Source organism: Lathamus discolor, chromosome 19 (assembly GCF_037157495.1).
Source record: "Lathamus discolor isolate bLatDis1 chromosome 19, bLatDis1.hap1, whole genome shotgun sequence".
Lineage (NCBI taxonomy): Eukaryota > Metazoa > Chordata > Aves > Psittaciformes > Psittacidae > Lathamus > Lathamus discolor.
Genome location: NC_088902.1, coordinates 4,355,012 through 4,369,226, shown reverse-complemented (window position 1 = coordinate 4,369,226; position 14,215 = coordinate 4,355,012). Strand labels below are relative to the sequence as shown.

Genomic DNA, 14,215 nt, shown 5'->3' with positions numbered 1-14,215 from the left:
GGGTGCAGGATGCAGAGGTGATGTATGTTGGGGTGCAGGATGCAGGGGTGCTGTATGTTGGGGTGCAGGATGCAGGGGTGCTGTATGTAGGAGTGCTGGATGTAGGGGTGCAGGATGCAGGGGTGCTGGATGTAGGGGTGCAGGATGCAGGGGTGCAGGGTGCCGGGGTGCAGGATGCAGGGCTGCTGTATGTAGGGGTGAAGGATGCAGGGGTGCAGGATGCAGAGGTGCTGTATGTTGGGGTGCAGGATGCAGGGGTGCCGAGCGCTGCCGGTACCCGGCCTCTCCAGCCCTTCCCGGAGGTGCAGCGGGTCCTCCCAGCCTGCAGGGGGCGGCAGTGCGGGAGGGCTGCGGGCGGTGCGCGGGGCCCCACCCGGCGAGCGCGGAGCGCGGGGCGGCGCGCGGCGGTGCGGCAGGAGGGCGCGCGGACAATACCGGGGCGGCGGCGGCAGCGGCTCCGCTCAGCTCGGCCCCGCTCGGCTCTGCCCGGACCCGCTCGGCCCCGCTCGGCTCGGCTCGGCTCGGCTCGGCCCGGCTCGGCTCGGCTCGGCTCGGCTCGGCCCGGCTCGGCCCGGACCCGCTCGGCCCCGCCCCGCCCCGGCTCGGCTCGGCCCGGCCTGGCCCGGCCCCGCCCCGGCTCGGCCCCGCTCGGCTCGGCTCGGCTCGGCTCGGCCCGGCCCGGCCCGGCAGGATGCTGGCGCTCTTCAACAAGCTGCTGGACTGGTTCCGGGCGCTGTTCTGGAAGGAGGAGATGGAGCTGACGCTGGTGGGGCTGCAGTACTCGGGCAAGACCACCTTCGTCAACGTGATCGCGGTGAGCGCCGCGCCCCTCCCCCCCGGTGGGCAGCGCCCATCCCCCCGCGCGGTGCTCACCCCAATGGACCCCAATCCCTGCACCCCCATCCCTGCATCCCCCCCGTAGCATCCGCCCCGTCTCCCCCCCCCACCCCGTGACCCCTGCTCGTTGCACCCCCTCCATCGTTGTACCCCCCCCCCCCATCGCTGCACCCAACCCTCGCTGTAGCCCCATATCGCTGCCCCTTGGAATTGTGCTGCTCGGCTGCACCCCAGCCCCGAAATGCATTTGTCAAATGTGGGGTGCACGGTGCAGGTGTGGGGCGCAGGGTGCACCCCCGGTAGGTCCCGGCGTTTGCTCCCGCATCCCTGGTGCTGAGTGCGGTGGCTCCGGGGCCGCGGCTGGAGCAGGCCCTGGGGGAGGATCCCAGCATCCCCCTGCCCCTTGCGGGTCCTGGGGCCGTGGCTGTTCCCAGCTCACGGGTGCCTCAGCCCGAGGAGCTCCTGCCCGCATCCCCTCGCGGCCGCTGCTTTGTCATCGCCAGGCCCCTCGCGGTGCCACCGGGACCTTACTGTCCCTTCCTCGGCCAGCACCCACCCGCAGCGGTGTCCGGTGGGTGCTGGGGTGCTGCTGCAGTGGCGCGAGCTTTGCACCCTAATGGGGCAGCGACACCCGCCTCAGGGACCCTTCAACCTCGGCCTCTCCCCGGCTCTGCTGCCTCATCCGCCTGGATCCGGTGGTGGAGCAGGACTGGGGTCCCTGGATCCCAAAGCCCAGGGTGTGGTTTCCCCGATGGGGATGCTCGGCGGAGTCTCCACTCTCGCCTTTTGGGTTCTTCTTGCCCTGATCTGTGATGCTGCGAGGCGGGAGCTGCTGCAGGTGGATCCTGAAGGGGCAGGTCCAGGCTGGTGCTCCCGGGGGATTTCATGGAGGGAGGCGGATGTGGATCTTCCGGCTGCCCTGGTTCCTCAGTGCCCCCCCTTACCCATGCACATTGCTCCACTTAGTGCCTCGGCTCTGGAGTAAAGCGAGTGACTTCCGCTTGCCGGCGGTGCTGGGAGCTGCTGGGCTGTCAAAGGTGATTTTGCATTGGATTTGGAGGCTTCCTTGAGCTGCTGATCCCTGGGAGGGTTTCCCTTGGTGCCGGTGTCTGCGGGGATGCAAATGTTCTTCAGGCCCCGTGTTGGTTCTCCCAGCAGACCCGTGCCAGCTCTGGGGGACAAGGAGCTCTGTGGCTCCGGGACAGTGACCACGAGCACCCATCCTTTCCTGGGGTGACTTTGGCCCTGGGATTTGCATGTTTAATGGGCCCTTTTTGCAGTCCAGTATCGGGGTGGGATGTGGTTATTTAGTGTCTTTTAAAAGAACTGGATAAGCTTTAAAGGGTGATGGGGCTTTATTCCAACCATGCTGGGCGGTTTTCCTTGCACAAGGCTGGAAATCACTGGGGGTGGTCCTCATCCTCTTGCCAACAGCTCAGACCTGGCAGTTTTGCTGTGTGCAAGACCTGTGCACCAAGACTCTCTTCGCTTGGATTGCTGGTGTAGGGAAAAGTGGCATCCAGGAATTACAGCAGCTCCCAAGGGAAGCTCTCCATGCAGCATGGTGTAGTGTGAGGCATCCCGGCCCGTGGAGGGAACTGGATGATCTTAAGGTCCTTTCCAGCCGAAACCATTCCATGATTCTAGGATTCTGCGCATGGGATGAAGCTTCTTGTTCTGCTGGTGCACCATGAGGTCTGAGGAGGGTGTTTAACTCCCTCACAAGGCAGTCGGGCTCTGGGTGCTGAGCGAGGAGCTCAGTCTCTGCTGCAGTTTTGCCTCTGGGAAGATACTTGGAATGTTCGGATTTTGGGGCAGATGCACACAAAAAAGAGGCACCGACCTCTTTCATAGAATCATAGGATAGTTTGGGCTGGAAAGGACCTCAAGATCATCCAGTTCCAACCCCCTGCCACGGGCAGGGACACCTCACACTAAACCATGGCACCCAAGGCTCTGTCCAACTTGGCCTTGAACACTGCCAGGGATGGAGCACTCACAACCTCCCTGGGCAACCCATTCCAGTGCCTCAGCACCCTCACAGTAAAGAACTTCCTCCTTAGATCCAATCTAAACTTCCCCTGTTTTAGTTTTAACCCATTACCCCTCCTCCTGTCACTACATTTGTTCGGGTTTAAACTGAAACAGGGGCAGTTTAGATTGGATCTAAGGAGGAAATTCTTTCCTGTTAGGGTGCTGAGGCACTGGAATGGGTTGCCCAGGGAAGCTGTGAATGCTCCATCCCTGGCAGTGTTCAAGGCCAGGTTGGACAGAGCCTCGGGTGCCATGGTTTAGTGTGAGGTGTCCCTGCCCGTGGCAGGGGGGATGGAACTGGGTGATCTTGAGGTCCTTTCCAGCCCTAACTATTCTATGATTGTATGATCTTTGAGAAAATGCCCTGTAAAGAAGGCCTTGTTGGGGAACTGCATGAGAAACATTTGAGCCAAGCAGAACGGGAGCATTGGAAGGGGAAGAAGCTGTGATCTGGGCTTCAGGGAAGGTAAAATCCTAAATGAAAAAGCATTGGATTTTGGCATTGTCGGAGAGACCTCCCAAGAGGAGCCAGTGGGCTTTTAGCTGCCTTTGCCACAGGTTGGGGGTGACAAGGTTGAGACTTGAGGGTGTTGAGAGCTCCTCAGTGGGTGCTGGGGCTCAAACCCCATCAGTGCAGGATGGCTTTCGGAAAAGACAGTGGTTTTCTGCTCTTGCTTCAACATCGCACATCTTCCACCTGCCAGAGCCTTCCAAGGCTGCAGAGCTGCAGGCTGGGGGCCAAGGTGCCGGAGCTGTGTGGTGATGGGCCTGGGGCAGCATCCCATGCTCGAGACCCGCTCAGAAAGTGATCTGGATCAGTGCTGCGAGAGGAAACCATGCCAAAGATGTACATGGCCTCAGGTGGGATGGTGGATGCTGTGGCAGCTGGGCAGCGCTCTGACAGCAAGGTCTCCAAGGATTGTGGGGAAGTAGAGAATCATGGAATGGTTTGGGTTGGAAAGGAGCCTAAGATCACCCAGTTCCATCCCTTGCCATGGGCAGGGACACCTCACACTAAACCATCCCACCCGAGGCTCTGTCCAACCTGGCCTTGAACACTGCCAGGGATGGAGCACTCACAACCTCCCTGGGCAGCCCATTCCAGTGCCTCAGCACCCTAACAGGAAAGAACTTCCTCCTTAGATCCAATCTAAACTGCCCCTGTTTCAGTTTGAACCCATCACCCTTTGTCCTGTCCCTACAGTCCCTAATGAAGAGTCCCTCCCCAGCATCCTTGTAGCCCCCTTCAGACACTGGAAGCTGCTCTGAGGTCTCCACGCAGCTTCTCTTCTCCAGGCTGAACAGCCCCAATGTTCTCTGCCTGGCTCCACAGGGGAGGTGCTCTAGAAGAGACACTGCTGGAGATGCTGAGGGAGAAGCAGGGACATCCTATACTGGTGCATTTTCACCTCTCCGATTAACTGGTCATGCCCCTTGCATGGGGTCTGGCAGGGCCAGGATGGGGCGGGAGGTACACGTGGGTCCGGGTGCTGAGTGGTTGTTCTATCCCAGATGCAGAGTCTGGGCACTTTGCTGCTTCCATTGCACCTGAGCTTCATAGTGCAGAGGTGGTAGATTTTCCTGGGGTTCTCCATGTTTCTGGAAGAGAGTGAGATTGCCTGGGCATGGTCTTGCCTCGCTGCTGCAAGCTCTGTCAGAGTTAGACATGGTGGGAAACCCAAAGTACAGCAGAGGAGAAGCACCTTGGCACTGGATATGGCTTCTTCTGGGACGTACATAGGAACAAACATGAGAAAACGGAGGGATAAGGGGATAGAAAGCGTCAGCAGGTTGCTGGTCAGTGCGTTTGTCCGGCTGTGCCCTCTGCCTTGTCTTACCAGACTGAGTTTCCGACTATTGCCCAGGGTAAGGGTCTCTCTCTTCTGCGTGCCTGCATGTGTTTGGGAGCCTGAGCCCCAGCCGTGGGTCTCCAAGCCAGGGCTTAGAGGCCACTTTGCCCTGGTGGGACCTGTGCTTATGACTCGCTGGAGTGTCCTTGCCAGGGCTGGTGCTGGGGCAGCCAGGAGCAGCAACTGCCCCATCTGGTGCTGATGCTCACTGGCATCACCCTGCACCCAGGTGATGGCTTTTGGGTCTGCTGTGCCCCTGGATGGGCTCCCCAGGGCGCAGGGGGGGGTGCATTGAGCTGGCCATGCAAGCGTCTGTCCAGTCACACATGGCCCGTGGCGTGGGTGCTGCCTGCTGAGTGAGAGCTCTGCCGCATGCAGAGCAACCCAGGTGTAGTCCTTGAACCTCCCCTTGGCATGACCCGAGCTCTGGATGTGGCAAACACCGGCTCATTAAGGAGCGTTGTCATCTTCTTGCTTCAAAGAGCACGGAGTTGAAAGGCAGCCCCAGTGAGCATCAGGAGGATTGGGAAGGGGAAGGGTAGCATAAGCCTCAAGCAGCCGGGTCCTTTAAAGCAGGGCAGCCTTGGAGTGCTGAGCTGTAACCTTCGCCTTGTCCCAAAGGATTTGGGATCCTCCAAAGGCATTGCTTGCTGCTCCCGTGTGGCAGGGTTGGCTTGGGATGTGTGGTGCAGAGCAGCTCTGCTTTGATGCTGCCCTACATCATTCTCTGAGCTTCTTGGTGCCTTGCCGACATCCAGAGGCTTTTGCTTTTCTCTAACAGACTGTGCTGCCATGAGGTAGTGCTGATGCTGGTGGGGGCTGCGCACATCCAGCACCCCAAAGCCTGCGCCATCAGCAGGTGGTCACTCCAGAGCCTCCAGCAGGTTGTGTGGCCACCCCCCGTCCTGATGCTGCCTCATTGTGGACACATCCTGAACAAGAGCAACTGCTAATACAGTAGATGGTTGTGGGCTCTGTCTGGATGGAGGTGGGAGCAAGCAGTGCTGCAGCTCTTGGACAGAGATGCCTTCTCCCCTTTGGATTTGGGAGCTGTGCTGCACATCCCTGGGAGGTGCTGGGAGTATCTTGCATGTGTCTGTGTGTCTGTCCCGTTTTTGCAGCTGAGATAGAGCCTTTGGGGTCAGGGAGGGCAGCGCAGCCGCCTTCAGCTGCAGGAGCATCACCAGGAGCACATCCAGGAGCTGCCTGTGGGTTTCCCACCCTTCTGTCCTAAGATGTTACATTTCCATGCTGAGGGGTGCTGCAGGGCCAGACCATGGATGTTAATTGCAGGTCGTGGTGGTGAGACCATCTTCTTTAGGGTGGAGGGGACCGGGGTGCTCATCTGTGTCCTGCAGTGCTGCATTTGTCCAGCTTGGTCACAGCGGTGGGGTCTGGCTGACACGGGTCCCTTCATCACAGCACCACTGCACAGAAGTGTCAGCATCTAGGGCAGTTGGAGAGGGAAAAGGAGACGTCGTGTTTCCACTGTTCAGAGTCGCTTTCAGAGCGTGGCCAATGCAGAAGGAGCTGAGCATGTTGCAGCTCCTTGAGGATGCTCCTGCGGGTGCCAGGACAGCAGGGACACGTGCAAGTTGTCCTGGACCATAACATGTCACGTTCCCAGCCTGGTCTTTTTGGACACCGTGGGTGGTTTTGGTTTGGCCCATTGGCTGTGGGCAGTCTGGAGGCAGGCCCTGTGCTGGGAGAAGGATTTAGGGCAGGGAGCAAGGCCATACTTTGCTCATGGAGCTACGCCTCCTGGCTCCTGCAGCCCATCTGGAAGAGCTACCATCAATGTGAGCCATGGCTCCGGTGGCTTTCACACAGCCAGCAGTTCCCATGGTGTGGTTTGGGATCCCCGATGGAAGCGTCTGCAGCTTCCAGGAGCTCTTCAGCAATTGCTCCCCATGTCTTCCAATCAAAGCCTGATCATTCCTTAAAAGCCGGTCCCATAAAGCCAGGTTGGGTGTTGAGCCTCATTCTGCAGGAGGCATCCCCTGTGTTGGCTGATGGTAGATGGCTTCCTGCCTACTTCCCCTCTTCCCCCGTGCCCTTCGCCACCAGTCGCTGACGTGGTTTCTTTGTGCACTACGGCTTGGAGACCCCTCGGCTGCCAGGCTTTGCTGATGGACACAAAAGGGAAATGAAAAAGGGAAGCAGCACGTATTGCACAACTGGTGGAAGAGGTCAGGAAAACCCTGGGGCCTTGCTGATGCGCTGTGTCTGGAGGAGCCGTTGGCTCAAGCAGGCACAAAAGTGGCGACGCTGCCTTCTCTGCTCAAGGTTTGTGTTAACTGAAAGAAAGCCCACAGAAGTCCTAGAGAAACCTGAGGTTTTAAGCCAGTAAAGAGCTGCTGAGTTCAGCTGTGGTTGGTACCTGCAGGTTGCTGGCACTGATGGCCAAAAGCCTCAGAACCGCGTTGTCCTGGTTATCTTCTCCATTGGCTCCCCCAGCATCCCCCAGCAGGGCCTTCCATAGGGATGCATTTAAAAACATGAGGGAGGCTGTTGGGCAGGCAGGAGGCAGAGGATGGAGGGCTGTGGGCTGGGATGCCTGGGGCCACTCGGAACAGCCCCTGTGCTGCTCAGCCCAGGCGTTGGGATTTGAGCAGCAGACTGGAAGGTGTGGGGGGGGCTTTAACAGACCAGCACCATCCTGTCCCTTCAGCATGGTGCTGGGCATGTGGGCTGGCGAGCGGCATCCCAGTGCAGCGGCACAGGGACAGGTCCTGCTCTGCACACCGGGAGGATAACCCAGATTCACAGCAGCACCGGGATGCTGCAGAGCCGTGGTGATTTCCTGCTTCTTCTGCCTGATGCAGCTCGGAGCTGTGATGCTGGAGGGAGCATTCCGGCAGCTCCTGGGCAGGGGAAGAGGAAGGATTTGCATCCCTCATCACCCAGCACAGGCACATGGCTCTTGTGCAGGGGTTGGAGGAGCCATGCAGGCAGGCTGCAGGCTTGCAGGAAAGCAGAAGTCGGCCTGGTTTGGGCTGGGCCTTCCATGATCTGAAGCAGGAAATGTGCTGGACCCCCCCAGGACTCGTGGCCATAAAGGAGCTGATGCAGGAGGTGGCTGCCCTGGAGGGAAGCCTGGCCCTGGGGGGAGTCATTGTGGCTCTGATTTTGCTCCTGGTATGGCCCAGGAGGGTTGTGCCAGGCTGATGGGGTTTCCGTGCCTCCTAACACTGTTTCACCTTGTTCCTTGCAGTCAGGACAGTTCAATGAAGACATGATCCCGACAGTGGGCTTTAACATGAGGAAGATCACCAAGGGGAACGTTACCATAAAGGTAAGGTGCAGATGTTATTGCTGCTGGTGGCTCCTGGGATGAAAGATGGGAGGGAAGGGAGATCGGTGGGTGTTCTGCTGGAGGCTGAAGGATGTTAGGCTCTTGCAGGTACCCACCAGAGGAGGTGGTGGGAACAGATGCAGGAGATCCAGGCCTCTGCAGTGGGAGCAAGTCTGGGTGCAAAGCTGTAGGTTTCCTTATACCTCTGGCTTGCTGGTGGGGATTCATGGATGTGGTCACCTTGCCGAGGGTGGGAGCACAGGGAAAGATGGGTCATGGCTTGCACTGGTGGTCTCTGCCTCAAGAGCAAAGGGAGAGGAGGTTTCTACCAGCTGCCCTTCCTGGGATGTCTCCTTCTTGAGTCGTTTGAGCTGAAGAGGAGGGGATGAGGTGGGTTTGGATGAGGGTGAGGAAGGGTCACGGGCAGGACGATGCTGGGGTAATGTCGCCTTCTCCCTCTCACAGCTCTGGGACATCGGTGGCCAGCCGCGGTTTCGCAGCATGTGGGAGAGGTACTGCCGTGGAGTGAGTGCCATCGTGTGAGTACCGCTGGGAGCCAGGAGCCCCGTCACCCGTCCCTCATGCTGAGCCGCACCAGCGGGTGGGGGCACAGCCCCATCACCCCACCAAAGGGGGCTGGGCTGGGCTGCCCCCTTCCAGAGCTGGGCACTTGTGCTGGGAGTTGATGTGCTTCCCCCTGGGAATGGTTCCCCCATTGGAGCACAGGGGAGCCAGGTGCCTGCCAGCTGCTTCCCTTCCAGCATCACTCAACCCAGCTCTGTTCCTTGGATCTTGCCCTTCCTGGGTCCTGTGCTTGCCCTGGGCTGCCCGTTCATCGCAGGGGCTGAGCACCATTGCTGTGCCTCAGCCCTTTCTAAGAGGCTGGTTTTAAGGGCGGCTGCCAGAAGCAAGCATCCAGGTCATGCTGATTATGTGCTGTTGGATGGATCTTGTGCTGAGAGGAGTATCTGTGCAGTGCCTGCTACTGACCTTCAGCTTTCCCACATCCCCTGCTTGCAAACACTGCAGCAAGTGCAGTCCTAGGGAGTGCAAGCTGGGGAAAATACTCATGGGAAGCAGGCTGGCTGCTCCTGAGGTCAGGTATTTAACCCTGGGGGACCACATCAGAGTTACTTAAACCCAATCAGAAAGATCAGATCTGTGTGATCTTCACCAGCCGGCTGTGCTCCGCGGTTTTGGAGGCTGGGTTTCTGTCCTGCCTTTCCCAGCTGAAGGTCTGGCAGGTGAGGAGGAGCGAGGGACCACTTGTTCTGCTTGTTGGGACAGCAGTGTCTGTTCCTGCCCTTGCTGACCATCCCCATGGCAGGACACCTCCACACCTCTTTCATTGCAGTGAGCTGTGCTGGCAATGACAGAATACCATTGCGGGGGGGTGATTTGTTTTGCCTCCTTCCATAACTTCATTCTTTTGCCAGTGGCCCATCTGGTTGAGAGGAAAACAGAGGGACCTGTAGGGACCTGTGGCCATCTCGGTCACGCTTCTGTCTGCCTTGAGCTGCCTCACAGCCCTATTCCCTTACCTTCAGCCCTCCCATCCTGCCCAGCATGCCGAAGGCTCATGACAGTGCCTGGGTGGGTTTTTCCCCTCTCCCTCTAGGTACAGCCATGCACTTTTTCCTGCGTTCAGCACTTCAGTAGCTGACGGCTCTTTTCCTGTTTTCAGTAGAGCCCACAAGGCCTGTGGAAGCTCGATGGCGTTTCTCACTTCTTCTCTCCCAGCTTCTTGATCTTTAAAATAAAGGCTGCTTTAATCAGTTCCTCTCCCCAGTTTGGGCTTCATTCATGTCCTTTGCAGGATGGGCATCACCCGAAAGAGCTAAATCCTTCCCTAAATCCCCCGTTTGCTCAGAGCAAGCATTGCTGTCTCTGGCTTCACGTGCCCTTTGGCCCAAGCTTCATGCCCAAGATAGTTCCCATCAAGAGGATGAGCAGGTCCTCTCCCCACTCCTGGGTCTCTTCATCACCAGCTCCTCTTGTCCTCTCCACTTGTTATCCTCTATTCTGGGTGTCTCCATAGGAGCTGCCACATACAGATGAGCCTTGAGGGCAATGATGTGTGTTCTGCAGCTTCTTCTGCCTGGGCAGTGGCTGGTCTTCCCTCACCCACCATATCCCTTCTGTCAGTGGGGTGGACCCCTGCAGGGATGGGGACAGGGAGGTCCCCACTCCCCTGGGGGGCACAAACAGCTCTCGGCCCCACAGACTTCTTTGGGAAGAAGGGTGCTGAGGGAAGGATGCTGTTATCCATCACCTGCATGCACTGTCCCAGGAGCCTGTGGGGGGGTGCAGCTGCTGTGTGAGCAAGGTTTGGTTGTGGCACAGACCTCAACACAGCACCGGGGCGTGGGGACCTCAGCACCTGCACTCAGGGGTGTCCCTTCCCTTGCAGGTACATGGTGGATGCCGCCGACCAGGAGAAGATAGAGGCCTCCAAGAATGAACTGCACAACCTGCTCGACAAGCCACAGCTCCAGGGCATCCCGGTGAGCTGTTGCCAGGATAGGTCCCCCCCCCAAGCTGCTCACAGTCTCCAGGCTGGTGGCTGCCAGGGTTTGCAGCAGGGGGGGCTGGCATTTTGCAAAGCAGATTTGGGATGGGGATCCCCTTCCTTGTGGGGGTTCCTGCACTCCTGTGAGAGCTGGGTCAATGATGGTTCCTGGTCCAGGGCTGGACCAACAAAAAGGGAAGGGGGCTTGAAAAGAGACCAGACCCGTAGACACATCCCAGTGTGTGACATCTGTCCTCCCACATGAATTTGCACCTTATTTAGAGGGGGACATTAAGGTCTTGTCTCCTAGGAGAGCGGCTGCATGGCTGTGGCATTTGCAGGAGGTGGGATGTGGCGGCAGTGCAGGACGCGCTGCTCATGCCCAGGCGCTTATGGAGCATCCAAAATCAGCGTCCTTTGAAAGGAAGCGATTGAGGATCTTGCAACAGATCCCAAACATTCACTGCCATCTAAATTAAGCTCCTGACATAATGCACCGCATTCGCAGCCCCTCTGGATGCTGCTTTCTGAGAACAAGTCTCCCGACTCGAGCTGGGGGATGCTGCGTTCCTGCGCTGCTGCAGAGGCCCGGGCTCACCCCGGGGAGGCGGCCGCAGTCTCGGTGCTGTCCTTGTCAGATGACAGGCGCGTGGTGCACTCCGGAGGGATGAACAAGTCCTGACGGGTGATTATTTTCCTCGCAGAGTCTGAGGATTCCTTTGTGGATGCGGAAAGCCTTGAAAGAAGTAGAGATCAGTGGATGGTGCAAACACTGGGCTGGCTGCCTGCAGAGAGCAGGCTCTGCACAGCATCCACATCTCACCGCTCCCCAGTAACACTGGGTTTAGCTGTTTCACTTGACTTTTGGCTCAAAGACTGCAAGAGACTCCTGGGAGCGCATCCTTGGTGGCACGGCACACACTGGTGCCCTTATGGGAGAGCGTGCTGTGGGGCTGGCTTCTCACTGGCACTAGAGAGTGCACCAGAGATGCTGTGCATGGGCTAATTATAGCTGTTAATTGAAATGCTCTGCCTTCTGATTGCCGCTGAAGGGCTTTTCTGCATCCAGGCAGAACCTACAGAAGAGGGCAGAGCTGTCTTGCGCCTCAAGCAGGGTCCGCTTCTGGGTGGCAGAAGCAGGTTCCTGCCTGGTCTGCTGGCCAGGAGCTTCAGGTGTCCCCTCTCCCACCCTGCAGGTCCTAGTCCTGGGGAACAAGCGAGACCTGCCTGGTGCCTTGGATGAGAAAGAGCTCATTGAGAAGATGTAAGTGTCCATGGCCCTGCAGCCACAGTGGGGCTGTGACACAGTGGAATTGTCCCCGCTCCTGGCATGCCGTAGGATCAGAGTCCTAGAATGGTTTAGGTTGGAATTTCAACCTTGTCCCAAGCCCCTCTCCAGGTTTCCTGCAGCCCCTTCAGGCACTGGAGCTGCTCTCAGGTCTCCCCTTCAGGAGCCTTCTCTTCTCCAGGCTGCCCCAGCCCAGCTCTCTCAGCCTGGCTCCAGAGCAGAGCTGCTCCAGCCTTCGGAGCATCATTGCCTCCTCTGGCCTCTCGAGCAGGTTCACACCCCCTTTGCTTTGGGGGGCCCTGAGCTGAACACAGCACCCCGGGTACCCAGCACGGGCACCCCACTGAGCTCCTGCCCCAGCCGGGGCTGCGCTGCGGTGCCTGGGGACATGCTAAGGCGGGGGTGACATCTCTGTGCCTGTGGGGTAAGGGAGGAGCTGGGAGCTGCTGCCGCCAGTGCGAGGGCTGGGTCCTGCCTGCCACACGGTGGCGTTGGGGCCCGGCCCAGCGCTGGTGCTGGTGCTGGTGCTGGTGCTGGTGCTGGGCTCCCATCACCCTCACAGCTGTGCCCCGCTGCCTGCTGCTGGCGCTGCTCCATGGGCAGCCCTGGGTGCTTGGCTCCTGCTCCAGGGTGCGACACCATCCATGTAGCTCTCCCCTGTTTCACGCATCCTCTTGGCAGCAGATGCTCCCTCCTGCTGGCAGCAATCCCCTGCCCTGCAGACAGGGGCCTGGGGTGCTGTGCTGATGGACAGCACCTTTGTTTCCCCCCAACCACCCCTTGAAGAGCTCCCCTGCCCCTTTGGCACTTGTGCAGCTCCCAAACCCTCGCTGCCCTGTCTCGCTGCAGGGCTGTGCAACCGAGGTTTAGGGAGGGAAGCAGTGTGGTTGTAGCCAGGCTCTCCATGGGGTTGGGTCCCTCCTGCCCCATCACATTACCCCCCCAGGCTGTGCCTGGCCATCAGTCATGGGCACAGTGTGCTGGTGTCGTCACCCAACCCACATGCGGGTCCCTGCGAGCCTGGGGAGGGATCGCTGTCCCCAGTCTTGGAGCTGAGGTCCAAAGGGACCCCTCAAGAGGCTGCCCAGAGGCATCTCCCATCACTGCCAGTGCACGGCCGTGGGGGTCTGCAGCCAGAGCTCGTTTCTTCCCTGCAGGAACCTCTCTGCCATCCAGGACCGAGAGATCTGTTGCTACTCCATCTCCTGCAAAGAAAAGGACAACATCGGTGAGTACCGGCGGCTCTGCTGCGGGGCTGGGCATGGGGGGGAGCCCACGGCTGTTTGCCCGGGTACAGGAGGGGGTGAGGCTGTAGGTTTCCTCTTGCCTTCACAGACATCACCCTACAGTGGCTTATCCAGCACTCGAAGTCCAGGAGAAGCTGAGATCCCGCAGGCTGCGGTTCACAGCGGGAAGATGCCATTGTACAAGCCCATGCCCCTTCTCTCTTCTCCTCTGTCCCTTCAGCTCTCTCTCTAGATGGGTATTTTTAGGGGACCCCAGACTCCGCTCGCGTTGAGGTGGAGCCCTTGTTTTTATTGTAAAGAAAATGTCCAGCTGCCCTCCTCTCCTCTCTCTGTCTCTCCCTCCCGTTCTGGCCCTGGTCGGTTGTTGTCTGGGTATACACTATATATATATGTATATATATTTCAAGTTTTTAATTTAAGCGGTAGCGCTGTTACTAAACTGGGCCCTCGGAGCAGAAGGAAGGCTGGGGGCTCCCCGAGCCTGGCTGAGGCTCAGCACTGGGAGCAAGGGGGTGACAGAAGGCAGCCCCTTGGGGATGGGGCTGTGCCAGGCTGTGGGCAGGTCCCCAGGGGCTCCTTTGTCCCTTCCCCTGCACAGAGCATCCTGGGGGTGTTGGGAGCATGCCCTCCCCTCAGGCAGGGCTGCAGGGGAGGTGATGCCAGTCCCAGGTTCCTCTCCTATAGGGATTAGTGACAACCCACAGCCTCCCCCCGCATTGCCTCTGGCTGCTGTGCCGCTGCCCCAACCCCTGCCCTGGGCTGCTCATCCCCTTGCCCTATGTGTTCCCCCCGCCCCAGCCCCGGTACATGTGCATGGGCCAAATCCTGCCCTGCTGCCCAGTCCTGCTGCTCTGCCGTGCAATCTGAGGGGATGGTGCCAGTGCAGGGGGGGACAGCGATGCCAGCAGCCCCGTGGGGAGCAGGGGCCTGGCTCCTGCCTCCCCCACTGCCCCAGAGGGGGCTCAGCTCTGCTGTCTCCTCACAAGACATCTCCTGCCCCTGCCTGGGGGCTGCTGGCCAAGGACATTGCACAGGGACACGGGGGAGGGAGGGAGGGATGCATGGAGACACGCACAGGCCCGGGGGACCCCCCCCCCCCCGGCAGCACTGGGGCGATGCTCCCATTGCCAGCACTGCCCTGCCTGGGGGGACGTG

The 14,215-nt window shown here is 59.3% G+C and overlaps 1 protein-coding gene across 1 annotated transcript; it reads left to right on the top strand.

The window, feature by feature from the left end:
* Window positions 1-596: 596 nt before the first annotated feature.
* On the top strand, window positions 597-13,479 carry ARL8A (ADP ribosylation factor like GTPase 8A). The gene is made up of 7 exons (XM_065698451.1): window positions 597-814; window positions 7,936-8,016; window positions 8,482-8,555; window positions 10,427-10,520; window positions 11,722-11,789; window positions 12,971-13,041; window positions 13,149-13,479. Exons 1-7 carry the CDS (start codon window positions 692-694, stop codon window positions 13,196-13,198), a joined length of 561 nt encoding a protein of 186 aa, XP_065554523.1. The 5' UTR covers window positions 597-691; the 3' UTR covers window positions 13,199-13,479.
* Window positions 13,480-14,215: the final 736 nt, after the last annotated feature.